This window comes from Anthonomus grandis, chromosome 17, assembly GCF_022605725.1.
Source record: "Anthonomus grandis grandis chromosome 17, icAntGran1.3, whole genome shotgun sequence".
NCBI lineage: Eukaryota > Metazoa > Arthropoda > Insecta > Coleoptera > Curculionidae > Anthonomus > Anthonomus grandis.
This window is the reverse complement of record NC_065562.1, coordinates 17,833,405-17,860,314: the sequence shown is the minus strand read 5'-3', so window position 1 is coordinate 17,860,314 and position 26,910 is coordinate 17,833,405. Positions and strand designations below refer to the sequence as shown.

The window sequence follows — 26,910 nt, the reverse complement described above, 5'->3', positions numbered from 1 at the left end:
AAATGCATTTTGAATATTAATTTCCAATTTGCACGCCAACTTTTAATAACAATAATAATAATTATTAAAAAATAATTTATTTAAAAAAAAAATTCTAAATTCGTAGACAATGCTAGTGAAAATAATACAAAACAATCACAAAACAAATAAACACAAGTAAATAAAAAATACAACAAACTGGAAGTGTGAACATTTTTTGTATGATCAATTTTATATAAAATCATTAAAATCCATACAGTACAAGATCAGATACATTTATTTTCTATTAAAAAAAAAATTAATATTAAAAAATAATAAACATAAACTCGACGTAACTTTTGATAGTCACTGGAATTCGCCATGTTCTATCTTTCTTTAACCTATTATAAAATAATCCCTTGTCAATCGTCAAGGTGCAAACCAGTGCGTGTCAAACTTTTTTTATATATATGGAATATTAATGTATAAAATGCATTTTGAATATTAATTTCCAATTTGCACGCCAACTTTTAATAACAATAATAATAATTATTAAAAAATAATTTATTTAAAAAAAAATTATAAATTCGTAGACAATGCTAGTGAAAATAATACAAAACAATCACAAAACAAATAAACACAAGTAAATAAAAAATACAACAAACTGGAAGTGTGAAAATTTTTTGTATGATCAATTTTATATAAAATCCATACAGTACAAGATCAGATACATTTGTTTTCTATTAAAAAAAAAAATAATATTAAAAAATAATATACATAAACTCGACGTAACTTTTGATAGTCACTGAAATTCGCCATGTTCTATCTTTCTTTAACTTATTATAAAATAATCCCTTGTCAATCACCAAGGTGTGAACCAGTGCGTGTCAAACTTTTTTTTATATATATGGAATATTAATGTATAAAATGCATTTTGAATATTAATTTCCAATTTGCACGCCAACTTTTAATAACAATAATAATAATTATTAAAAAATAATTTATTTAAAAAAAAAATTATAAATTCGTAGACAATGCTAGTGAAAATAATACAAAACAATCACAAAACAAATAAACACAAGTAAATAAAAAATACAACAAACTGGAAGTGTGAAAATTTTTTGTATGATCAATTTTATATAAAATCATTAAAATCCATACAGTACAAGATCAAATTAGATTTTTTATTAAAAAAAAATAATAATAATATAAAAAAATAATAAACATAAACTCGACGTAACTTTTGATAGTCACTGGAATTCGCCATGTTCTATCTTTCTTTAACCTATTATAAAATAATCCCTTGTCAATCGTCAAGGTGCAAACCAGTGCGTGTCAAACTTTTTTTTATATATAGGGAATATTAATGTATAAAATGCATTTTGAATATTAATTTCCAATTTGCACGCCAACTTTTAATAACAATAATAATAATTATTAAAAAATAATTTATTTAAAAAAAAATTATAAATTCGTAGACAATGCTTATGAAAATAATACAAAACAATCACAAAACAAATAAACACAAGTAAATAAAAAATACAACAAACTGGAAGTGTGAAAATTTTTTGTATGATCAATTTTATATAAAATCCATACAGTACAAGATCAGATACATTTATTTTCTATAAAAAAAAAAATTAATATTAAAAAATAATAAACATAAACTCGACGTAACTTTTGATAGTCACTGAAATTCGCCATTTTCTATCTTTCTTTAACTTATTATAAAATAATCCCTTGTCAATCGTCAAGGTGCAAACCAGTGCGTGTCAAACTTTTTTTTATATATATGGAATATTAATGTATAAAATGCATTTTGAATATTAATTTCCAATTTGCACGCCAACTTTTAATAACAATAATAATAATTATTAAAAAATAATTTATTTAAAAAAAAAATTCTAAATTCGTAGACAATGCTAGTGAAAATAATACAAAACAATCACAAAACAAATAAACACAAGTAAATAAAAAAATACAACAAACTGGAAGTGTGAACATTTTTTGTATGATAAATTTTATATAAAATCATTAAAATCCATACAGTACAAGATCAGATACATTTATTTTCTATTAAAAAAAAAATTAATATTAAATAATAATAAACATAAACTCGACGTAACTTTTGATAGTCACTGAAATTCGCCATGTTCTATCTTTCTTTAACTTATAATAAAATATTCTCTTGTCAATCGTCAAGGTGCAAGCCAGTGCGTGTCAAACTTTTATTATATTTATGGAATATTAATATTTAAAATATACAGGGTCTTATCATTAAATTAAAAAAAATTATAATATTTCTTAGATAGAAAATTAATGGGTTTAAGAGTGAGCCTGTGTCAACAAGTCTTTTAAAAGTATACCGGGTGTTACGAAAGTTTGCACATTAACTTCTAATAATAATAATAATAGTAGCAATAATCATTTAAATCCATATATTATAGTTTTTATTACAGAAACGCCTGGACTAAGCAAACTAAGGCCTTTTACGATTCAGATAAAACATTTACATGATAATATGACACAATTGAACGAATTGAGTCATAACTGTTAACATCAAATCATGATCATAAGCTATGGTAGTTGCCACACGTAACATATGGCCGTTCTCTTCGTTGGATTTCTTCTTGAAATATCTTGTTGTAACACAGCTAACAATTCGTCAAATGATTTCTTAAACTATTAGTAATAATTGAAAAACTTATCATTGTACTGCCAAATATTTGTAGAGAGGCAAAATACCGCTTCTCTTAGCCGTAGAGGCAGGCAACCAATCGATGTGCAGAGAACTACTCAGTACCCTGACGTCGGAACAGTTAAAAGCCGCCGCCACCAATGGGGACACCGCCCTCCACTTGGCCGTCAGAAGAAAAGACATTGACATGGTAACACATTTGAAAAGTAAAATTATCCTACTGCGGTCCTGTCTTGCTCGCCGCGACAGGGCCGTACTTTAACACAATATGTCTTTTCCATATTCCAGGTTAGGATCCTGGTGGATTACGGTACCAACGTGGATATCCGTAACGGGGAGGGCCAGACGCCCCTGCACATAGCCGCCGCCGAGGGTGACGAGGTCCTGGTGAAGTATTTTTACGGGGTGCGAGCTTCGGCAAGCATCACCGACGACCAGGACCGTACTCCCATGCATTTAGCAGCCGAGAACGGACACGCCAATATCATCGGTAAGTACCACCCTTGCTTATCGTACACGACGCCATCTTGGCATTTCTTTCATGTTAGAAATCTAACCTCAATTCTTCTATTAGATTGAGACCTTTTTCTCGGGTTATGTTTCGTTCTCATTTTGGTAAATAGCTTCCATCAATAATCTTGGGGATTTGGACAGATATTTTTTTACCTTAATAGTGATAATTAGATAAATAATGCGCATTTATTAGTTTTACACGTAATACTAATTTGGTTATAATTTTAATGGAATCCTATTTAAAAGGACTGATTAAGTTAATTACACCCCAGCTTATACTAAACTTGCTGGTGTTACGGCAACAAATCTGGTTTAATAATTTTGACTGTTTGTTTGGTCTGGGGTAATCTAACTTAGATTGCAACTAATTGTCACACTTAGACATATGTTTCACTTAAAGGAACCAACTAATCTAACCTCGATCCATGATTTTTTTGACATACAAGGGTCAACGTCAAGTGTCAAAAAAAACCTCTAAGAGATGGCGCTGTCAATTAAAATACAAAAATTTTAGAGTTACTGGCGGACAAATTCAAGGCGAGCATCTTCGAGAGGACAAAAGACGGTTCAACCCTGATGCACATCGCGTCCCTTAATGGACACGCGGACTGCGCCATGATGCTGTTTAAAAAGGGCGTCTATCTTCACATGCCCAACAAGGTAAAAAAAGGAACGCATGAATATTCAAATTAGGTGCTAAAATTAGCGGCAATTTCGAATGCAAATACCGAACATTTTCTGTTTTAACCCTGACAAATCGTTGCAGTAAAAATATAACTAAATGTACGCAACAGGAGTTTGATGGATAGGTTGTATAAAGAGGGAGGGGGGGGGACGTAATATTATAGCATAGTTTAGTATAAGCCGTATAAGTGAGGCTTTAGCAAGTGCCCCAATGGAGCTCCTCCTAGACCCTCCATGGATATTCAAAGTAAGTTTACTACTGCTGACTACCAAAAAATTAGTCAGGAGGTACAGGAGAGCCACATTGAAAACGATCTTATATATATATCCAAATAGTATATAACTCAATTTGTATACAGGATGGAGCGCGAAGTATTCATACTGCCGCACGCTACGGCCACGTGGGCATAATCAACACCTTGCTACAAAAAGGGGAAAAGGTTGACGTGACAACAAACGTAAGACCTCAATAACTGTCAAAATTATTAACTTAAACGAAACCAACCCCTTTTAGGACAACTATACGGCCCTGCACATCGCCGTGGAGTCCTGCAAACCTTTGGTGGTGGAAACTTTGTTAGGTTATGGCGCCGACGTGCACGTAAGAGGTATGTAAAATGCGACCTTGCCAAGATAGACTTTCTCCTCCTCTTCTTCTTCTTCGTCTTCTTTAGGAGGTAAATTGAAGGAAACAGCCCTTCATATCGCGGCCAGGGTAAAAGACGGGGAGAAATGCGCCTTGATGTTGCTCAAGTCGGGTGCCGGGCCTAATATAGCAACACACGATGGCAACACACCGGTCCACGTGGCCGCCAAGTTCGGTAACCTACAGACGTTGCTGTTGCTACTGGAAGACGGGGGGGATCCCCAGTACAAAAACAAGGTAACACCGATGAATTATTAAGAGATTTACCGGCATTTAGGACACGTTCATTTAGAGATAAAAGAAACCTAATAGAGAAGTGTTTGTTTTTAGATATCATCCGCCACGCATAAAGTAAGTTGGAGCAACAACGTCCGATCAATACGGTTTTTTCTATTACAAAAGCTTTACATTTTGGCTGTATTTCTCCTTATATATATCTCTCTCCCACTTTTGGAAACTCTTATATTATATCACCATTTTTTTAATCTTATATTACATCTATTTGCTTTATTATCATGAGTTGCTTCGATAGTAAGAGCATTAGGCGGCCATTTTGTTTTACAAGTAATTTCCAACATGGCTCCCATCGGACCATTTTTAAGTCAATTATGCAACTGTCATTGCTTCTTTGACGTATACAGGAACCTGTAATCTATTGACATTGTCGATGACAGCCTCAGATGCCAAGCTTAATGCTCTTAATCGTATATCGCTTCAATTAGTTAATTTGCTGCTAATCATTTACTAACGCTAACTAATTAACTAATCCTGAACATGGGGCTAAAGATTGATTTTTACTAGAAAGGTGAGACCCCTTTGCATCTGGCAAGCCGGAACTGTCGCCCGGATGTGGTGACCAACCTGATCCGGTACGTCAAGGAGAAAAAGGGCGAAGAAGCTGCCGCGTTATACGTGAACGCCCTAACGGAAAACGACGAGAGTGCCCTGCATTACGTTTGTACCGTCGACAAACTGGACGTGGAAGTACCCAATTCGGATCGGTAATGTTACGCGCGGGTACCCCACAGGATCGATTTTCAAATTCTATTCGTAGGGAAGTGGTGAAGCTGCTCCTGGAGAACGGCGCGGACGTGAAACTTCAAACGAAACAGCACGAGACCGCCTTCCATCTGGTGGCGTCCGCGGGAAACAACGACGTGCTGTTGGAAATGATCGCGCACATGTCGCCGACCGATGCGCAGAAGGCTTTAAACAGGCAAAACGCCAACGGGTGGACTCCCTTACTTATTGCGTCACATCAAGGTAAAAAGGGGCATCCCAAGGTTGATTGTCGATGAAATTTTCGTCTTTAGGTCACATAGATTTGGTGAATAATTTACTGGCGAACCATGCCAGGGTGGACGTTTTCGACCAGGAGGGTCGATCGGCCCTACACCTTGCTGCGGAACGGGGCTACCTCCACGTATGCGATTCCTTACTAACCAATAAAGCTTTCATCAATTCGAAATCCAGAAATGGAAGGACTGGTGAGTGGCACCATAAGGGAAGATCTCCAGTATATAAATATATATTGTTTTGCTTTAGCGTTGCACTTGGCCGCCCTGAACGGCTACGTCCACCTAGTGAAGTTCCTGATAAAAGACCATAACGCCGTTATCGACATATTGACATTGAAAAAGCAGACCCCGTTACATTTGGCCGCAGGGGCGGGGCAAATAGAGGTGTGCAAACTGCTCCTGGAACTCGGCGCGGACATCGATGCAACCGGTAAAAAAAGAAAACTTGTCATTCATAGTTGAAAGTGTGTAAGACTCTTAGAGGACGCCACTGGCAGCCAGTGCGACAATTGTTATTCTCGCACTGATGAAACTGTTGCATGCATAATAGTTCTTCCTTTTAGACGAGGACGGTAAGAAGCCGATCCACGCCGCCTGTCAAAACAATTTCTCCGAGGTGGCCAAACTGTTCTTGCAGCAGCACCCGAGTTTAGTTATGGCCACCACCAAAGATGGCAACACTTGCGCCCACATCGCCGCAGCCCAGGGCAGCGTTACCGTCATCGAGGAACTGATGAAATTCGACAGACAGGTTTGGAAATATTGTAGGAATCCTTACTTTGTTCAACCTCATGCTATGTACTCTTTGCACAGGGGGTGATTTCAGCAAGAAATAAAGTAACTGACGCCACACCACTACAAATGGCAGCAGAGGGTGGCCACGCGGAAGTAGTCAAGGCACTAGTCAGAGCGGGCGCCTCAGTAACAGACGAAAACAAAGGTAGCTAGCTCCCTCTCTCTCTCTCTCTCTCTTAGACACAATAATTCCCTGCTACAGGTGGCTTCACTGCAGTCCACCTGGCCGCCCAATACGGTCACATGCAAGTGCTGGAGGTGTTAAGGTCCTCGAACAACTTGAGGGTCACCAGCAAGAAACTGGGGGTGACGCCCCTGCACGTGGCCGCCTATTTCGGCCAAGCGGATACGGTGAGGGAACTCCTCACTCACGTGCCCGGAACCGTAAAGTCGGAGCAGCCCAATGGGGCGTCTTTGGTGCCCGCCCTCGGGAACGAGTCTGGAATGACCCCGTTACACTTGGCCGCCTTTTCGGGCAAAGAGAACGTCGTCAGGCTCCTGCTGAACTCGGCAGGGGTGCAAGTGGACGCCAGCACCCACGAAAACGTACGAGGCATGAGTAACACTTGAATTTTTTAAGTTCGGACGTTTTGTCTTGTCCTAACTGTACAAATGTGTCCTATGGAGATCCCCTTCGGAGATTTTCTTTTTTTTTTTTTAGAAGAATTTCTGCAGAAAAGTAGACCTCCATAAAACCATTGAATAAAATTGTGCACTGGACGAATAATTTGTCAATACAAAGCATGTCCAAAGGCCTTCTAAATTAAGTCATCCAAGCTGTCTGGAATACCGTTTTAACGTAGCATAACAATAAGTTTTCCAGGCAGCCCAAATAATTTCTCTAAACCCGGAAGGAATTTAATATTGGGACTATGCTAATCCAATAATGATTGTAATCCAATAACTTGGATTGGAAGGACAGGAACCATCCAATGACCGCCGCGCTCACCCGACCTGAACCCGATAGACTTTTTTCTATAGAGTATATTCTATATTTCATAGAATTTGTTTTCATCATTCACTGCCGAAATAAATATTTTATTATTTCTGAACCCATAGAAAATAAAATTTTAACTCGTTAAAATCTCTGTTGAAATAAATAGAGTGGAAATAAATAATTGAATTGGAAAAAAGATATAACTGCAGTGTTTTAAAATCACTATGGATGTAACTAATTAATTCACTAAAAATTCACCAAAACACAAACATAAGCTCTACAAAACTTTTGATAGTCACTGGAATTCGCCATCTTCAGTCTTTCTTTAACTTGTATGAGACTGACCTTTTGTTAATCATTAAGGTGAAAAGCAGTGCATGTCAAACTTTTTTTAATTTACGGAATATTAATTTTTAATTTGTCTCTCTATGAAAGGAGCTAAATATTGGAAATTTTCTTGTCGCCTTTGGTGCCCTAGAAATGAACGAAAACTGCCCGTAAAAACGTGAGTGCTATTTGAGAATACAGACGTGCATTTTTCAGGGTTATAATCCGATGCATTTGGCTTGCTATGGGGGTCACGTGACGGTGGTGGGGTTGTTGCTGAGCCGATCAGCTGAGCTGCTGGAAAGCAGAGATCGACACGGAAAAACTGGGCTGCACATCGCCGCCACGCACGGACACTATCAGATGGTGGAGGTACTACTAGGTGAGCATATAGCATAACTGCCTGAAACTCAACAATTCCAATGCAAAAATTACATAAGAAACTTCTGGAAATTTCATGGAACCCGTCCAGAGACTCTCTGCTTCCTGTCATCTCATTTAAAGGCATTTTCGTGACTTACAGGCCAAGGGGCGGAGATTAACGCCCCCGACAAAAACGGTTGGACCCCATTACATTGCGCCTCCAGAGCCGGTTACGTGGACTGCGTGAAACTGCTAACCGAATCGGGGGCATCCCCGAAATCGGAAACGAACCTGGGGGCGGTACCGATATGGTTCGCCGCCTCCGAGGGGCACCACGCCGTCCTCGAGTACCTCATGACCAAGGAGCACGACACCTACGCCCTCATGGAAGATCGTCGCTTCGTCTATAACCTGATGGTGTGCTCGAAGAATCACAACAACCGTCCGATGGAGGAGTTCATCTTGGTGTCGCCCGCCCCGGTGGACACCGCCGCCAAATTGTCCAACATTTTGATCGTGTTGTCCAATAAGGAGAAGGAGAGGGCGAAGGATCTGATTGCTGCCGGGAAGTTTTGTGAGGCTATGGCCACCGAACTGTTGGCCCTAGGTAAGTCTTGAACTATATTTTCGGGGATGTTTTCGCATACAGGGTGTTCTAAATTAGTCTAGGATTGTGAAAACCGTATTAAAAAACAACCTTCTAAAAAATCTTAATATTTTGAAAACTAATGCACTGATTTTATTAATTTTAGTTTCATATGAAAGCTGATGAGTTTCTTCATTAAAAAGAGTTCTTCAAGTTTTTTTGTATCTGCAACCGTTTTGGAGTTATTGAGTAGTTTTTCAATGGACCGAAAAAAACCTTGATTCTGTTAAAGGCTTTACAAAAATTTGAATATTTTAAAAACTGTTTAACCGATTTTACTGATGTTAGTTTCATATGAAAGCCGATGAGTTTCTTTATTAAAAAGAGCTCTACAAGTTTCCTTGTATCTGCAACCGTTTTGGAGTTATTGAGTAGTTTTTCAATAGACCGAAAAAAAACCTTGATTCTGTCAAAGGCTTTACAAAAATCTTAATATTTTAAAAACCCTTTAACCGATTTTATTAATTTTAGTTTCATATGAAAGCCGATGAGTTTCTTCATTAAAAAGAGCTCTACAAGTTTCCTTGTATCTGCAACCGTTTTGGAGTTATTGAGTAGTTTTTCAATGGACCGAAAAAAAACCTTGATTCTGTCAAAGGCTTTACAAAAATCTTAATATTTTAAAAACCCTCTAACCGATTTTATTAATTTTAGTTTCATATGAAAGCCGATGAGTTTCTTCATTAAAAAGACCTCTACAAGTTTCCTTGTATCTGCAACCGTTTTGGAGTTATTGAGTAGTTTTTCAATAGACCGAAAAAAACCTTGATTCTGTCAAAGGCTTTACAAAAATTTGAATATTTTAAAAACTGTTTAACCGATTTTACTGATGTTAGTTTCATATGAAAGCCGATAAGTTTCTTAATTAAAAAGAGCTCTACAAGTTTCCTTGTATCTGCAACCGTTTTGGAGTTATTGAGTAGTTTTTCAATGGACCGAAAAAAAACCTTGATTCTGTCAAAGGCTTTACAAAAATCTTAATATTTTAAAAACCCTTTAACCGATTTTATTAATTTTAGTTTCATATGAAAGCCGATGAGTTTCTTCATTAAAAAGAGCTCTACAAGTTTCCTTGTATCTGCAACCGTTTTGGAGTTATTGAGTAGTTTTTCAATGGACCGAAAAAAAACCTTGATTCTGTCAAAGGCTTTACAAAAATCTTAATATTTTAAAAACCCTTTAACCGATTTTATTAATTTTAGTTTCATATGAAAGCCGATGAGTTTCTTCATTAAAAAGAGCTCTACAAGTTTCCTTGTATCTGCAACCGTTTTGGAGTTATTGAGTAGTTTTTCAATGGACCGAAAAAAAACCTTGATTCTGTCAAAGGCTTTACAAAAATCTTAATATTTTAAAAACCCTCTAACCGATTTTATTAATTTTAGTTTCATATGAAAGCCGATGAGTTTCTTCATTAAAAAGACCTCTACAAGTTTCCTTGTATCTGCAACCGTTTTGGAGTTATTGAGTAGTTTTTCAATGGACCGAAAAAAAACCTTGATTCTGTCAAAGGCTTTACAAAAATCTTAATATTTTAAAAACCCTCTAACCGATTTTATTAATTTTAGTTTCATATGAAAGCCGATGAGTTTCTTCATTAAAAAGACCTCTACAAGTTTCCTTGTATCTGCAACCGTTTTGGAGTTATTGAGTAGTTTTTCAATAGACCGAAAAAAACCTTGATTCTGTCAAAGGCTTTACAAAAATTTGAATATTTTAAAAACTGTTTAACCGATTTTACTGATGTTAGTTTCATATGAAAGCCGATAAGTTTCTTAATTAAAAAGAGCTTTACAAGTTTCCTTGTATCTGCAACCGTTTTGGAGTTATTGAGTAGTTTTTCAATAGACCGAAAAAAACCTTGATTCTGTCAAAGGCTTTACAAAAATTTGAATATTTTAAAAACTGTTTAACCGATTTTACTGATGTTAGTTTCATATGAAAGCCGATAAGTTTCTTAATTAAAAAGAGCTCTACAAGTTTCCTTGTATCTGCAACCGTTTTGGAGTTATTGAGTAGTTTTTCAATGGACCGAAAAAAAACCTTGATTCTGTCAAAGGCTTTACAAAAATCTTAATATTTTAAAAACCCTCTAACCGATTTTATTAATTTTAGTTTCATATGAAAGCCGATGAGTTTCTTCATTAAAAAGACCTCTACAAGTTTCCTTGTATCTGCAACCGTTTTGGAGTTATTGAGTAGTTTTTCAATGGACCGAAAAAAAAACCTTGATTCTGTCAAAGGCTTTACAAAAATTTGAATATTTTAAAAACTGTTTAACCGATTTTACTGATGTTAGTTTCATATGAAAGCCGATGAGTTTCCTCATTAAAAAGAGCTCTACAAGTTTCCTTGTATCCACAACCGTTTGGGAGTCATTGAGTAGTTTTTCAATGGACCGAAAAAAAACTTTGATTCTGTCAAAGGCTTTACAAAAATCTTAATATTTTAAAAACCCTTTAACCGATTTTATTAATTTTAGTTTCATATGAAAGCCGATGAGTTTCTTCATTAAAAAGAACTCTACAAGTTTCCTTGTATCTGCAACCGTTTTGGAGTTATTGAGTAGTTTTTCAATGGACCGAAAAAAAAACCTTGATTCTGTCAAAGACTTTACAAAAATTTGAATATTTTAAAAACTGTTTAACCGATTTTACTGATGTTAGTTTCATAGGAAAGCCGATGAGTTTCTTCATTAAAAAGAGCTCTACAAGTTTCCTTGTATCTGCAACCGTTTTGGAGTTATTGAGTAGTTTTTCAATAAATTACAGAAAACTATCAATTTTTTTAATAAAAATAAAAAAAAAACAATCAATAAATTCTCGAGTTTGAGACATCCAGTACGTACAAATAACATTCTCAGTGCATTCGTTCTGTCTTTTTTTTTTAACATAAAGGTGGTTTTTAGCCGCCGGTGCTGACTCGGCCGGTAAAATCCTGACGGCAACCGACCGCAGAAACGTCGAATTCCTGGACGTACTAATCGAAAACGAGCAAAAAGAGGTTATAGCCCACACTGTGGTCCAACGGTACCTTCAGGTAAAAACACTCAACCAACCCGTTTCTATCTTCTTAGGTCTCCTCAGGGCCTCAATTGAAAGTCGAAACCGGTCATTTTAGGAACTGTGGAGGGGAGCGTTAAACTGGACCGCATGGCGCACGTTGCTGCTCTTTGTGCTGTTCATAATATGCCCCCCGGTCTGGATAGCGTTCACTCTCCCGTTGGGGCATAAGTACTATAAAGTGCCCATAATCAAGTTCATGTCGTACCTCACCTCCCACGTGTACCTTATGCTGTTCCTGTTGGTTGTCGGCATTACCCCGCCTTACCCCACTATTAACCGGGAGAGTATGTTGCCTTACTGGTAAGTAAGCTCTTATTGGTAAATTAAGTAAATTTCTGGATAAACTTGTTTTTAAGGTACGAGTGGATCCTGCTGGTGTGGCTCAGCGGTTTATTGCTCTTCGAACTGACGAACCCCAGTGACAAGAGCGGACTGGGCTGGATCAAAATCTCCGTTTTATTGTTCAGCATTTTCGGGGTGGGTACCCACCTTATCGGGCTTGTTTTTGTGGAAAAACGGTACTGGCCCACCCTGATGTACTGTCGCAATCAATTGTTTGCACTCAGCTTCCTATTGGCCTGCGTGCAGATCTTGGACTTTTTGTCTTTTCATCATCTGTTTGGACCCTGGGCTATTATTATTGGTAAGTCTCATTCTTTACACACTATTAGAAATAACTTCGTAAATAGCCACTAAGTTCATAATTTCTTTAATATAATATTAAGAGGTTCCTGAGGATGGATTTGAGGGTAAAAACGTCGTTCTGCATGAAAGATTTGCGTACTTATACCAGTTTTGGTCAAAGCACTTTTTTGCATTTTTTTTTTTGCAATCTTCAATATTATTGAAGATATTTCACGAAGTAATTAGAATATTCTTAAAAGGAATGAAGGTAATGAAAATGTATTTCTTTCCGAATAATTTCATATACGAACGATTCTTGTACCTAAAAAACTTTTTGAGTTAGAGGCGATTTTATCAACCAAGGTCCAAGAATCACCCAAATTGAGGTTTTGAATCGCGTATTGGCCAAATTACGTTTTGCTTAGGAGACATTTTTGGTCATAACTTAAGAACCCCTTAAGATATTCTGATACTTCTTTTACATTAATATTGAGCCATTCCTGAAGATGAATTTCAGTGCAAAAACGTTGTTCTGCGTAGAAGATTTACGTACTTTTGCCAGTTTTAGTCAAGGCAATTTTTTGTGAAAAATTTTTTTGCAATCCTCAATTTTATTGAAGTTATTTCACGAAGTAATTAGAATATTGTTAAAAGGGTTTAAGACAATGAAAGTGCGTTTATTTCTCAATAATTTCATATGCGAACGACTGTTATACCTCAAGAACTTTCTAAAATAGAGGCGATTTTGTCAAGCAAGGTCCAACGACCATCCAAATTGACGTATCGAAGGCACTAGTTTTACTCAGTAAGTTCCTGTTCAAGACTAAATTTTATTTGGACCATTTTTTGAAAAACTGTCATAATTTAAAAAATAATAGACCAATTTACTTATGATTTTCTGTTATCGGTTACAAATAGAACCGTTTATGATCCCAGTAAGTTTCAAGTAAATCGGTCTTGATTTAAATTTTTTATTAATTTTTAAACTTGAGGGTAAATTATTTTGGACCACTTTTTGAAAAACTGTCATAATTTAAAAAATAATGGATCGATTTACTTATGATTTTCTTTTATCGATTACGAATAGAACCGTTTATAATCTCAGTAAGTTTCAAGTACATCGGTCTTGATTTGAATTTTTTATGAATTTTTAAACTTGTGACTAATTATTTTGGTCCACTTTTTGAAAAAGTGTCATAATTTAAAAAATAATAGACCAATTTACTTATGATTTTCTTCTATCGGTTACAAATAGAACTGTTAATAATCCCAATAAGTTTCAAGTAAATCGGTCTTGATTTGAATTTTTTATGAATTTTTAAACTTGTGACTAATTATTTTGGACCACTTTTTGAAAAATTGTCATAATTTAAAAAATAATGGATCAATTTACTTATGATTTTCTCTTATCGGTTACGAATAGAACCGTTTATAATCTCAGTAAGTTTTAAGTAAATCGGTCTTGATTTGAATTTTTTTTGAATTTTTAAACTTGAAGGTAAATTATTTTGGACCACTTTTTGAAAAACTCTCATAATTTTAAAAATAATAGACCAATTTACTTATGATTTTCTTTTATCGATTTCCAATAGAATCGTTTATTATCCCAGTAAGTTTTAAGTAAATCGGTCTTGATTTGAATTTTTTATGAATTTTTAAACTTGTGACTAATTATTTTGGACCACTTTTTGAAAAAGTGTCATAATTTAAAAAATAATAGACCAATTAACTTAGGATTTTCTTTTATCGATTTCGAATAGAACTATTAATAGTCCCAGAAAGTTTCAAGTAAATCGGTCTTGATTTGAATTTTTTATGAATTTTTAAAGTTGTGACTAATTATTTTGGACCACTTTTTGAAAAAACTTTCATAATTTAAAAAATAATAGACCAATTTACTTATGATTTTCTTTTATCGGTTACAAATAGAACCGTTTATTATCCCAGTAAGTTTAAAGTAAATCGGTCTTGATTTGAATTTTTTATGAATTTTTAAACTTGTGATTAATTATTTTGGACTACTTTTTGAAAAAGTGTCATAATTTAAAAAATAATAGACCAATTTACTTATGATTTTCTTCTATCGATTACAAATAGAACTGTTAATAATCCCAATAAGTTTCAAGTAAATCGGTCTTGATTTGAATTTTTTAACTTGTGACTAATTATTTTGGACCACTTTTTGAAAAAGTGCCATAATTTAAAAAATAATAGACCAATTTACTTATGATTTTCTTTTATCGATTTCGAATAGAATCGTTTATTATCTCAGTAAGTTTCAAGTAAATCGGTCTTGATTTGAATTTTTTATGAATTTTTAAACTTGTGACTAATTATTTTGGTCCACTTTTTGAAAAAACTTTCATAATTTAAAAAATAATAGACCAATTTACTTATGATTTTCTTTTATTGATTACGAATAGAACTGTTAATAATCCCAATAAGTTTCAAGTAAATCGGTCTTGATTTGAATTTTTTATGAATTTTTAAACTTGTGACTAATTATTTTGGACCACTTTTTGAAAAAGTGTCATAATTTAAAAAATAATGGACCAATTTATTTAGAATTTTCTTTTATCGATTACGAATAGAACTGTTTATAATCCCAATAAGTTTCAAGTAAATCGGTCTTGATTTGAATTTTTTATGAGTTTTTAAACTTGTGACTAATTATTTTGGACCATTTTTTAAAAAAGTATCATAATTTAAAAAATAATAGACCAATTTACTTATAAATTTCTTTTATTGATTACGAATAGAACTGTTAATAATCCCAATAAGTTTCAAGTAAATCGGTCTTGATTTGAATTTTTTTTGAATTTTTAAACTTGAGGGTAAATTATTTTGGTCCACTTTTTAAAAAAACTTTCATAATTTAAAAAATAATAGACCAATTTACTTATGATTTTCTTTTATCGATTACGAATAGAACTGTTTATAATCCCAGTGAGTTTCAAATCAATTGGTCTTGATTTGAATTTTTTATGAATTTTTAAAGTTGTGACTAATTATTTTGGACCACTTTTTGAAAAAGTGCCATAATTTAAAAAATAATAGACCAATTTACTTATGATTTTCTTCTATCGGTTACAAATAGAACTGTTAATAATCCCAATAAGTTTCAAGTCAATTGGTCTTGATTTGAATTTTTTACGAATTTTTAAACTTGTGACTAATTGTTTTTTGACCACTTTTTGAAACCCTTACATAACTTAATAAAAACTAATACACCAATTTACTTATGGTTTTCCCACTCTATCATAATTTTTTACAGAGATTCCTGAGGATGGTTTCAGAGTAAAAACATCAATCTGCTTGAAAGCTTTACCTAACTAAGCCAGATTTGGTCAGGGCACTTTTTTTGGCTAGTCTTTCCACAATTCTATATATTCTTGAGAATATTTTACGAAGTAATTGGAATATTCTTAAAGGGGTTTGAGGCAATGAAAGTCCGTTTCTTTACTAACAATTTCATATATGAACGATTCTTGTACCTCAAAAACTTTCTGAGTTAGAGGCGATTTTGTCAATCAAGGTCAAACCCAAATTGAGGTTTTGAAACGCATTTATGGCAATAGCAGGATTTAATTCACCAGCAGACATAATTGGGCATAACTTACGAACTACTTAAAATATTTCCATAATTTCTTCAGATTAGTATAGAGGAACTCTTGAGGATGAGTTTGAGTGAAACCGTGCCTCTGAGTAAAAAGAATCATTTGAGGCAATTTAAGTTTAAACTCTAAGAAGTCTGAAGGAGGACAAACAACAGTCCTCGTGATAATCAGTGTGGCATTCCAGGAATATTTAAACTGCCCAAAAATATTCCCGGAATACTTCACATAAATTCCAGAACATCCATGGAAGATATGTTTGTTTTTTAGGGAATTTAATGAAGGATCTGGCGAGATTCTTGGCGGTACTGGCGATCTTCGTTTTCGGATTCTCGATGATGTTCGTTGCCCTAAATCAACCGTTCGACACCGACGGCCGTAAACGTACCACCGGGATATTCAAAGACGGTAAGTACCCCCCACCCTATTCACCGGTTTATTTATGTACATATATTTTGATTAATTATTAAAAAAAAAAACAAAAACAAAGAGGTAATCGCGCTAGACGGAGACGCCGAATGGATTACGATGGACAACGTCCCTCGTCCCAGGGCTTCCATTAAGAAGAAACGACCCCCCATCGAACAAGATACCATTGGCAGTAAGACGTAGAAAAAAAAAACAATTGTCGCTGATGTCCGTGTCCTTGTCTAAACTTGTTGTTTTTGTCTCGTTTTGTTGTGCGTCACTTATGGACGTCAAGTTTATGAATCCGCCTTTATATATTATCAGCTTCTACGTGTATTGTTGAACGGTCGATATTATAGTTTGTGTTTAGACTTATATATTACCGTATGTATTTGGCTTTGATAATGTGTGTGTCGTCGGAGGGTGGAGGGTTATAATTTACATATATTGTTTGTTCAAATAATATAGGTACCTGGCTTGGAACACTGAGTATCGTTATGTATTCAATGTTCCGGGCATTCCCACTTTCAGGCCTCTCAGGTCCAGGAATCCTGGAAGATCTTAATGAAATTATGTTTTTGGTATGTAGAGGGATTCAGTGAGTAAGAAAAATAGAATTTCCAGAAGATCCAGGGTGTAACGGGAAACTGAGAGGCGGTAGAGATGAGGAAAAGTTCAAAAATTGGACTTTTTCGCGCTTTCAGGCCTCTCAGGTCCAGGAATCCTGGACGATTGTAATGAAATTGTGCTTCTCGTATTTAGAGGGATTCAGTACGTAAGAAAAACGTCATTTCCGGAAGATCCAGGGCGTAAGGGGGAAGTGAGAAGCGGTAGAGACCCTGAAAGATCCAAAAATTCAACTATTTTCTCACTTTCAGGCCTCTCAAGTCCAGGAATCCTGGACGATCGTAATGAATTTATGCTTCTTGTATGTAGAGGGATTCATTACGTAAGAAAAACGTAATTTCCAGAAGATCCAGGACGTAACGGGAAACTGAGAAGCGATGGAGTAAAGAAAAGGCCAAGAAATTTGACTTTTTCACACTTTCAGGCCTCTCAGATCCAGGAATCCTGGACGATCGTAATGAAATTATGCTTCTCGTATCTAGAGGGATTCAATACGTAAGAAAAATAGAATTTCCAGAAGATCCAGGGCGTAACGGGAAACTGAGAGGCGGTAGAGATGAGGAAAAGTTCAAAAATTGGACTTTTTCGCGCTTTCAGCCCTTTCAGGTCCAGGAATCCTGGACGATCGTAATGAAATTGTGCTTCTCGTATTTAGAGGGATTCAGTACGTAAGAAAAACGTCATTTCCAGAAGATCCAGGGCGTAAGGGGGAAGTGAGAAGCGGTAGAGACCCTGAAAGATCCATAAATTCAACTATTTTCTCACTTTCAGGCCTCTCAGGTCCAGGAATCCTGGACGATCGTAATGAAATTATGCTTCTCGTATCTAGAGGGATTCACTACATAAGAAAAACATAATTTCCAGAAGATCCAGGACGTAACGGGAAACTGAGAGGCGGTAGAGATGAGGAAAAGTCCAAGAATTCGACTTTTTCTCATTTTCAGGCCTCTCAGGTCTAGGAATCCTGGACGATCGTAATGAATTTATGCTTGCTGTATGTAGAGGGATTCACTATGTAAGAAAAACGTAATTTCCAGAAGATCCAGGACATGCCGGAAAACTGAGAAGCGATGGAGTAAAGGAAAGGCCAAAAAAATTGACTTTTTCACACTTTCAGGCCTCTCAGGTCCAGGAATCCTGGACGATCGTAATGAAATTATGCTTCTCGTATCTAGAGGGATTCAATACGTAAGAAAAATAGAATTTCCAGAAGATCCAGGGCGTAACGGGAAACTGAGAGGCGGTAGAGATGAGGAAAAGTTCAAAAATTGGACTTTTTCGCGCTTTCAGCCCTTTCAGGTCCAGGAATCCTGGACGATCGTAATGAAATTGTGCTTCTCGTATTTAGAGGGATTCAGTACGTAAGAAAAACGTCATTTCCAGAAGATCCAGGGCGTAAGGGGGAAGTGAGAAGCGGTAGAGACCCTGAAAGATCCATAAATTCAACTATTTTCTCACTTTCAGGCCTCTCAGGTCCAGGAATCCTGGACGATCGTAATGAAATTATGCTTCTCGTATCTAGAGGGATTCACTACATAAGAAAAACATAATTTCCAGAAGATCCAGGACGTAACGGGAAACTGAGAGGCGGTAGAGATGAGGAAAAGTCCAAGAATTCGACTTTTTCTCATTTTCAGGCCTCTCAGGTCTAGGAATCCTGGACGATCGTAATGAATTTATGCTTGCTGTATGTAGAGGGATTCACTATGTAAGAAAAACGTAATTTCCAGAAGATCCAGGACATGCCGGAAAACTGAGAAGCGATGGAGTAAAGGAAAGGCCAAAAAAATTGACTTTTTCACACTTTCAGGCCTCTCAGGTCCAGGAATCCTGGACGATCGTAATGAAATTATGCTTCTCGTATCTAGAGGGATTCAATACGTAAGAAAAATAGAATTTCCAGAAGATCCAGGGCGTAACGGGAAACTGAGAGGCGGTAGAGATGAGGAAAAGTTCAAAAATTGGACTTTTTCGCGCTTTCAGCCCTTTCAGGTCCAGGAATCCTGGACGATTGTAATGAAATTGTGCTTCTCGTATTTAGAGGGATTCAGTACGTAAGAAAAACGTCATTTCCAGAAGATCCAGGGCGTAAGGGGGAAGTGAGAAGCGGTAGAGACCCTGAAAGATCCATAAATTCAACTATTTTCTCACTTTCAGGCCTCTCAGGTCCAGGAATCCTGGACGATTGTAATGAAATTGTGCTTCTCGTATTTAGAGGGATTCAGTACGTAAGAAAAACGTCATTTCCAGAAGATCCAGGGCGTAAGGGGGAAGTGAGAAGCGGTAGAGACCCTGAAAGATCCATAAATTCAACTATTTTCTCACTTTCAGGCCTCTCAGGTCCAGGAATCCTGGACGATCGTAATGAATTTATGCTTCCTGTATGTAGAGGGATTCATTACGTAAGAAAAACGTAATTTCCAGAAGATCCAGGCCATGACGGGAAACTGAGAGGCGGTAGAGATGAGGAAAAGTTCAAAAATTGGACTATTTCTCATTTCAGGCCTCTCAAGTTCAGGAATCCTGGACGATCGTAATGAATTTATGCTTCCTGTATGTAGAGGGATTCATTACGTAAGAAAAACATAATTTCCAGAAGATCCAGGACGTAACGGGAAACTGAGAGGCGGTAGAGATGAGGAAAAGTCCAAGAATTCGACTTTTTCTCATTTTCAGGCCTCTCAGGTCCAGGAATCCTGGACGATCGTAATGAATTTATGCTTGCTGTATGTAGAGGGATTCACTATGTAAGAAAAACGTAATTTTCAGAAGATCCAGGACATGCCGGAAAACTGAGAAGCGATGGAGTAAAGGAAAGGCCAAAAAAATTGACTTTTTCACACTTTCAGGCCTCTCAGGTCCAGAAATCCTGGACGATCGTAATGAAATTGTGCTTCTCGTATTTAGAGGGATTCAGTACGTAAGAAAAACGTCATTTCCAGAAGATCCAGGGCGTAAGGGGGAAGTGAGAAGCGGTAGAGACCCTGAAAGATCCATAAATTCAACTATTTTCTCACTTTCAGGCCTCTCAGGTCCAGGAATCCTGGACGATTGTAATGAAATTGTGCTTCTCGTATTTAGAGGGATTCAGTACGTAAGAAAAACGTCATTTCCAGAAGATCCAGGGCGTAAGGGGGAAGTGAGAAGCGGTAGAGACCCTGAAAGATCCATAAATTCAACTATTTTCTCACTTTCAGGCCTCTCAGGTCCAGGAATCCTGGACGATCGTAATGAATTTATGCTTCCTGTATGTAGAGGGATTCATTACGTAAGAAAAACGTAATTTCCAGAAGATCCAGGGCGTAAGGGGGAAGTGAGAAGCGGTAGAGACCCTGAAAGATCCATAAATTCAACTATTTTCTCACTTTCAGGCCTCTCAGGTCCAGGAAACCTGGACGATCGTAATGCAATTATGGTTCTCGTATCTAGAGGGATTCACTACATAAGAAAAACATAATTTCCAGAGGATCCAGGACGTAACGGGAAACTGAGAGGCGGTAGAGATGAGGAAAAGTCCAAAAATTCGACTTTTTCTCATTTTCAGGCCTCTCAGGTCTAGGAATCCTGGACGATCGTAATGAATTTATGCTTCCTGTATGTAGAGGGATTCACTATGTAAGAAAAACGTAATTTCCAGAAGATCCAGGACATGACGGGAAACTGAGAAGCGATGGAGTTAAGGAAAGGCCAAAAAAATTGACTTTTTCGCACTTTCAGGCCTCTCAAGTCCAGGAATCCTGGACGATCGTAATGAAATTATGCTTTTCGTATTTAGAGGGATTCAGTACGTAAGAAAAACGTCATTTCCAGAAGATCCAGGGCGTAAGGGGGAAGTGAGAAGCGGTAGAGACCCTGAAAGATCCATAAATTCAACTATTTTCTCACTTTCAGGCCTCTCAGGTCCAGGAATCCTGGACGATCGTAATGAAATTATGCTTTTCGTATTTAGAGGGATTCAGTACGTAAGAAAAACGTCATTTCCAGAAGATCCAGGGCGTAAGGGGGAAGTGAGAAGCGGTAGAGACCCTGAAAGATCCATAAATTCAACTATTTTCTCACTTTCAGGCCTCTCAGGTCCAGGAATCCTGGACGATCGTAATGAAATTATGCTTCTCGTATCTAGAGGGATTCACTACATAAGAAAAACATAATTTCCAGAAGATCCAGGACGTAACGGGAAACTGAGAGGCGGTAGAGATGAGGAAAAGTCCAAAAATTCGACTTTTTCTCATTTTCAGGCCTCTCAGGTCTAGGAATCCTGGACGATCGTAATGAATTTATGCTTGCTGTATGTAGAGGGATTCACTATGTAAGAAAAACGTAATTTTCAGAAGATCCAGGACATGCCGGAAAACTGAGAAGCGATGGAGTAAAGGAAAGGCCAAAAAAATTGACTTTTTCACACTTTCAGGCCTCTCAGGTCCAGAAATCCTGGACGATCGTAATGAAATTGTGCTTCTCGTATTTAGAGGGATTCAGTACGTAAGAAAAACGTCATTTCCAGAAGATCCAGGGCGTAAGGGGGAAGTGAGAAGCGGTAGAGACCCTGAAAGATCCATAAATTCAACTATTTTCTCACTTTCAGGCCTCTCAGGTCCAGGAATCCTGGACGATCGTAATGAATTTATGCTTGCTGTATGTAGAGGGATTCACTATGTAAGAAAAACGTAATTTTCAGAAGATCCAGGACATGACGGGAAACTGAGAGGCGGTAGAGATGAGGAAAAGTCCAAGAATTCGACTATTTCTCATTTTCAGGCCTCTCAGGTCCAGAAATCCTGGACGATCGTAATGAATTTAGCTTCCTGTATGTAGAGGGATTCACTATATAAGAAAAACGTAATTTCCAGAAGATCCAGGGCGTAAGGGGGAAGTGAGAAGCGGTAGAGACCCTGAAAGATCCATAAATTCAACTATTTTCTCACTTTCAGGCCTCTCAGGTCCAGGAAACCTGGACGATCGTAATGCAATTATGGTTCTCGTATCTAGAGGGATTCACTACATAAGAAAAACATAATTTCCAGAGGATCCAGGACGTAACGGGAAACTGAGAGGCGGTAGAGATGAGGAAAAGTCCAAAAATTCGACTTTTTCTCATTTTCAGGCCTCTCAAGTCCAGGAATCCTGGACGATCGTAATGAAATTATGCTTTTCGTATTTAGAGGGATTCAGTACGTAAGAAAAACGTCATTTCCAGAAGATCCAGGGCGTAAGGGGGAAGTGAGAAGCGGTAGAGACCCTGAAAGATCCATAAATTCAACTATTTTCTCACTTTCAGGCCTCTCAGGTCCAGGAATCCTGGACGATCGTAATGAAATTATGCTTCTCGTATCTAGAGGGATTCACTACATAAGAAAAACATAATTTCCAGAAGATCCAGGACGTAACGGGAAACTGAGAGGCGGTAGAGATGAGGAAAAGTCCAAAAATTCGACTTTTTCTCATTTTCAGGCCTCTCAGGTCTAGGAATCCTGGACGATCGTAATGAATTTATGCTTCCTGTATGTAGAGGGATTCACTATGTACGAAAAACGTAATTTCCAGAAGATCCAGGACATGACGGAAAACTGAGAAGCGATGGAGTTAAGGAAAGGCCAAAAAAATTGACTTTTTCACACTTTCAGGCCTCTCAGGTCCAGGAATTCTGGACGATCATAATGAAACTATGTTTGTTGTATTCAGAGGGATTCACTACGTAAGAAAAACACCATTTCCAAAAGATCCAGGACATGACGGGAAACTGAGAGGCGGTAGAGATGAGGAAATGTCCAAGAATTCGACTTTTTCCCACTTTCAAGCCTCTCAGGTTCAAGAATCTTGGACGATCGTAATGAATTTATGCTTCCTGTATGTAGAGGGATTCACTATGTCAGAAAAACGTAATTTCCAAAATATCCAGGACATGACGGGAAACTGAGAGGCGGTAGAGATGAGGAAAAGTCCAAAAAATGGCCTTTTTTACACTTTCAGGCCTCTCAGGTCCAGGAATCCTGAACGATCATAATGAAATTATGCTTCTCGTATCTAGAGGGATTCATTACGTAAGAAAAAAGTATAATTTCCAGAAGATCCAGGATAAGACGGAGAATTGAGAAGAGGTAGAGATGAGGAAAAGTCCAAAAATTAGACTTTTTTTCACTTTTAGGCTTCTCAGATCCAAGAATCCTGGACAATCATAATGAAATTATGCTTCTTGTATTTAGAGGCATTCAATACGTAAGAAAAACACAATTTCCAGAAGATCCAGGGTATAACAGGGAACTGAGAAGAGATAGGGACGATGAAAAGTCCAGAAATTCGACTTGTTTCCACTTTCAAGCTTCTCAGGTCCAAGAATCCTGGACGATCGTAATCAAATTATGCTTCTCGTATGTAGAGAGATTCACTACGTAAGAAAAACACAATTTCCAGAAGATCCAGGTTGTAATGGCATACTAGGACCCGGTAGAACCACTGAGAAGTGCGAAAATTCAATACACTTTTCCTCCTAATCAAACGACACTCCTCAAGAAACAATTATTATTTGAACAAACAACCTTTCACTCTCACTCACTCACTCCCACCCTCCTCGTCGACAAAAGGTCCGCCGTCCGCCTGAATGTTTTGACGTCAAAGCAGCGCATGCGTGTCTGTCTGTGTCCCGTAACCGAATCACGCGCAAGCGCACCTCCCTCACTAATCACCCTCCTCACGCCCGCAGTGATAATGAACCCCCTGTTGGCGTTCGAGTTGCTGTTCTTCGCGGTTTTCGGACAAACGACCTACGACGAGCTGATCGTGAAACCGTTACGCGGTAGCGGTACCACCTACAGACCGAACTGGACCGAGAACCTGTTCAAGGTGGTGTTCGGGATCTACATGCTGGTGTCGGTGGTGGTGCTGATCAATCTGTTGATCGCGATGATGTCCGATACGTATCAGCGGATACAGGTAAAGAGATTGAGGAGGGACCGTGGACCGATCTGCGATGGGACCGATCATTTTGTATATAGTTTAATTTTTTTTTTTGGCTGGTGTTTTTTTTTGTATATAAACAGTGAGGAGGAGGCTCAAGAGTACAGTCAGCTGTCGGTTAATCGAGTTTTAAGGCGTTGCGTTGATGCGATAGTCGAGGGTTGACAAGTTCGAATCCTGTGCCCGACAACTTTTTTGTTTTTAAGTTTGTTAAGGTATTTTTGGGTTAAGACTATTAAACTATAAAAAAATCTTTTTTTAAAGAAATTTGGAAGTCCACCCTGTAGAAGTGAAATCAATTTGTAACGGTAAATAAATGTCAAGATTTAGTTTGACAAAAATGACTCTAATGTGACCTACAGAGCGACCCATATCTTAACATAAAAAGTCACTAATTTTTTTTTGTAATTTTTAGATAATTGACATCACTATTCAAAAGGAAATAATTTTCTGATTAAAATAATATAAAACACTTTATGGGTATCTGCAACCGTTTTCGAGATATTAATTTTTTTAATTTTTATTTTTTTGACTCACCCTGTACACTGATAACTTTAAAATTGAATATCTCCGCAACGGAGTGAGATAATTGTATGGTGTTTGGGTTTATTTTCTTTAGAAAATTACCCTCTTTTCATTGAAATACAGGAAATTATTTTTTGGTAACTTTTTAAGCCAACTGTCTATTTTTTTGGTAATTTTTGATAACTAGCATCACCATTAAAAACGAAATAATTTTCTGATTAAAATAGTACAAAACACCATATGTGTATCTACAACCGTTTTCGAGATATTAATTTTTTTCCACTTTAATCTTTTTGGCTCACCCTGTATAGTGTCAAGTTTAAAATTGAATATCTCAGCAACCGAGTGAGATAAATATATGGTGTTTGGGCTCATTATCTTTAGAAAATTGCCCTCTTTCCATTGCAATATATCACATTATTTTTTGGTGACTTCTTGGGGCAAGTGTCTAATACTTACGCTGTTTTCTGATAACCATTAAAATGCGAATAATTTTCTGATTAAAATAATATAAAACACTTTATAGCTATCTGCAACCGTTTTCGAGATATTAATTTTTTTCCACTTTTATTTTTTTGGCTCACTCTGTATATTGTTAACTTTAAAATTGAATATCTCAGCAACGGAGTGAGATAATTATATGGTGTTTGGGCTCATTTTCTTTAGAAAATTGCGTTCTTTCATGATGAACATACTGAGACATTTTAGGGCACATTAACGTTCCTTACGGGCACTATAGTAAACAACTCATAACTTTAATAAATTGTTAAAAATCGCTTCCGTAAGCGTGGTGTGTATAAAATAGGTGCATCCCCCATCTCCCTCGCAGTACGGTCCCCGGAAGTCTGATTCTCTGTTTTTTTCCTTTTCGATTCCAGTCCAAAAGAACCCTGTGAGCGTGTTCGACCTGCTGTTTTTTGCGGTGTTCGGGCAGACCTCGACCGATATGCTTAAGGCCGGCTACGTTAGCTATCAAAACAATAAACCGGTCAACAACAACCAGCCCACCTGGACTGAAGTCCCGTTCAAGGTGGCCTTCGGTATCTACTTGCTGGTCTCGGTTGTTGTCTTGATCAACCTGCTCATTGCTATGATGACCGACACGTACCAGCGCATTCAGGTAAAGGCCACGCCCCTTAACACGCCCACCTCCTCAAGGTCAAAGTGACACAGTCCAGTACACGCGTACGGAACCGTTTGTTAGCGGGCGTGGCCTAGTGGCGTTAAAGATGCGCGTGTTCGCTCTGCTGCTTGGGCACGACGGCGAAGGCAATAAATCTTATCTCCCTTCTCGCTCTTCATCACGTAGATCAGAAGGGTCTATATCAGAAGCGTCTATACTCAAAATGAGCAACCAAGAATCACCACCTGGCAGTACGTGTGTCTGTACCACTCCTCAAATTAGACAGAGTATGCAAATTTTTTCCTCAACTTTTCTAGTAAAAGACTAGATTTAACATAAATTCATTAAGTGATCTTATGCAAGAATTTCCAAATCATTTTTTCATAAACTAAATTTAAATTAAAATATTAAACAAAAAATAAAATTACTTTTGTCCTATTTTATCCATATAACAAACCACTGTTTGGCGGCCGCTGTACCGAGTGTTGCCTACCCACTTGGTGCATTTGCATGGCCATAAGCACCCAGTGGGCCAGAGTTCCCATTTTAAGGGACAAAAGTCTTAACTTAATATTATATAATCAACGAATTTTACCAAATCTCGATTCAATTTTAAAAAAAAAAACCGAACTTGTGTGTTATCAAAAAACCGCATTTTTCCATAGTAGTTCTTAGGTTACTCTTCTTCCAGGGAGTCCTGGCCCCAAATGCCTGGAAGAAAAATACTTTAACTCCACATTATGCCAAAATACAACGAATCCTTAGGGTTAATTAGTTAGGTTAACACTGTGCCCGTCTCCGTGCCAGGTGGTGGGGGGGAAAGACTGACGTGGCATCGCAGTAGGCCGCGCGGAGAAACCAAATAAGTAAAGTGGGCGGGGCCGTCCCCCTTGTCTTCTATCTCCGTCTGTCCGATGGGAATCCCTATGGAAATGTCCCGAGCCCCGAGCCGTCGTGTCCTTCTCACACGCTGCTATCGTGCACCAGTTCTTCTGGGCTGGATCATCGTAGCGATTCCACACTAAAAACGCCCCATTTATAATAGCGTCTTGTATCGGTCATGGTGATTGTGTATTATGACAGCCGTCCATCTGCAGCTGTACAA

The 26,910-nt window shown here is 37.3% G+C and overlaps 1 protein-coding gene across 9 annotated transcripts in view; it reads left to right on the top strand.

Moving 5' to 3' along the window:
• The window catches only part of LOC126746317 (serine/threonine-protein phosphatase 6 regulatory ankyrin repeat subunit A), a 44,909-nt gene that overhangs the window by 13,555 nt on the left and 4,444 nt on the right, over nucleotides 1-26,910 (top strand). For 2 of the 9 annotated variants that reach the window (XM_050454497.1, XM_050454496.1), the window contains exons 6-27: nucleotides 2,691-2,846; nucleotides 2,945-3,146; nucleotides 3,684-3,829; nucleotides 4,213-4,311; nucleotides 4,368-4,461; nucleotides 4,528-4,736; nucleotides 4,830-4,850; nucleotides 5,301-5,500; nucleotides 5,554-5,762; nucleotides 5,813-5,986; nucleotides 6,045-6,227; nucleotides 6,361-6,548; nucleotides 6,611-6,737; nucleotides 6,795-7,138; nucleotides 8,073-8,238; nucleotides 8,380-8,826; nucleotides 11,774-11,904; nucleotides 11,986-12,230; nucleotides 12,287-12,573; nucleotides 16,439-16,576; nucleotides 16,659-16,769; nucleotides 23,904-24,133. In XM_050454497.1, coding sequence (XP_050310454.1) covers nucleotides 2,691-2,846; nucleotides 2,945-3,146; nucleotides 3,684-3,829; nucleotides 4,213-4,311; nucleotides 4,368-4,461; nucleotides 4,528-4,736; nucleotides 4,830-4,850; nucleotides 5,301-5,500; nucleotides 5,554-5,762; nucleotides 5,813-5,986; nucleotides 6,045-6,227; nucleotides 6,361-6,548; nucleotides 6,611-6,737; nucleotides 6,795-7,138; nucleotides 8,073-8,238; nucleotides 8,380-8,826; nucleotides 11,774-11,904; nucleotides 11,986-12,230; nucleotides 12,287-12,573; nucleotides 16,439-16,576; nucleotides 16,659-16,769; nucleotides 23,904-24,133 — 4,107 coding nt within the window. Of the gene's footprint in view, nucleotides 1-2,690; nucleotides 2,847-2,944; nucleotides 3,147-3,683; nucleotides 3,830-4,212; nucleotides 4,312-4,367; nucleotides 4,462-4,527; nucleotides 4,737-4,829; nucleotides 4,851-5,300; nucleotides 5,501-5,553; nucleotides 5,763-5,812; nucleotides 5,987-6,044; nucleotides 6,228-6,360; nucleotides 6,549-6,610; nucleotides 6,738-6,794; nucleotides 7,139-8,072; nucleotides 8,239-8,379; nucleotides 8,827-11,773; nucleotides 11,905-11,985; nucleotides 12,231-12,286; nucleotides 12,574-16,438; nucleotides 16,577-16,658; nucleotides 16,770-23,903; nucleotides 24,134-25,560; nucleotides 25,803-26,910 lie in introns of all 9 variants that reach the window. The other 7 variants (XR_007663861.1, XR_007663860.1, XM_050454502.1 and 4 more) reach the window with 5 other exon arrangements.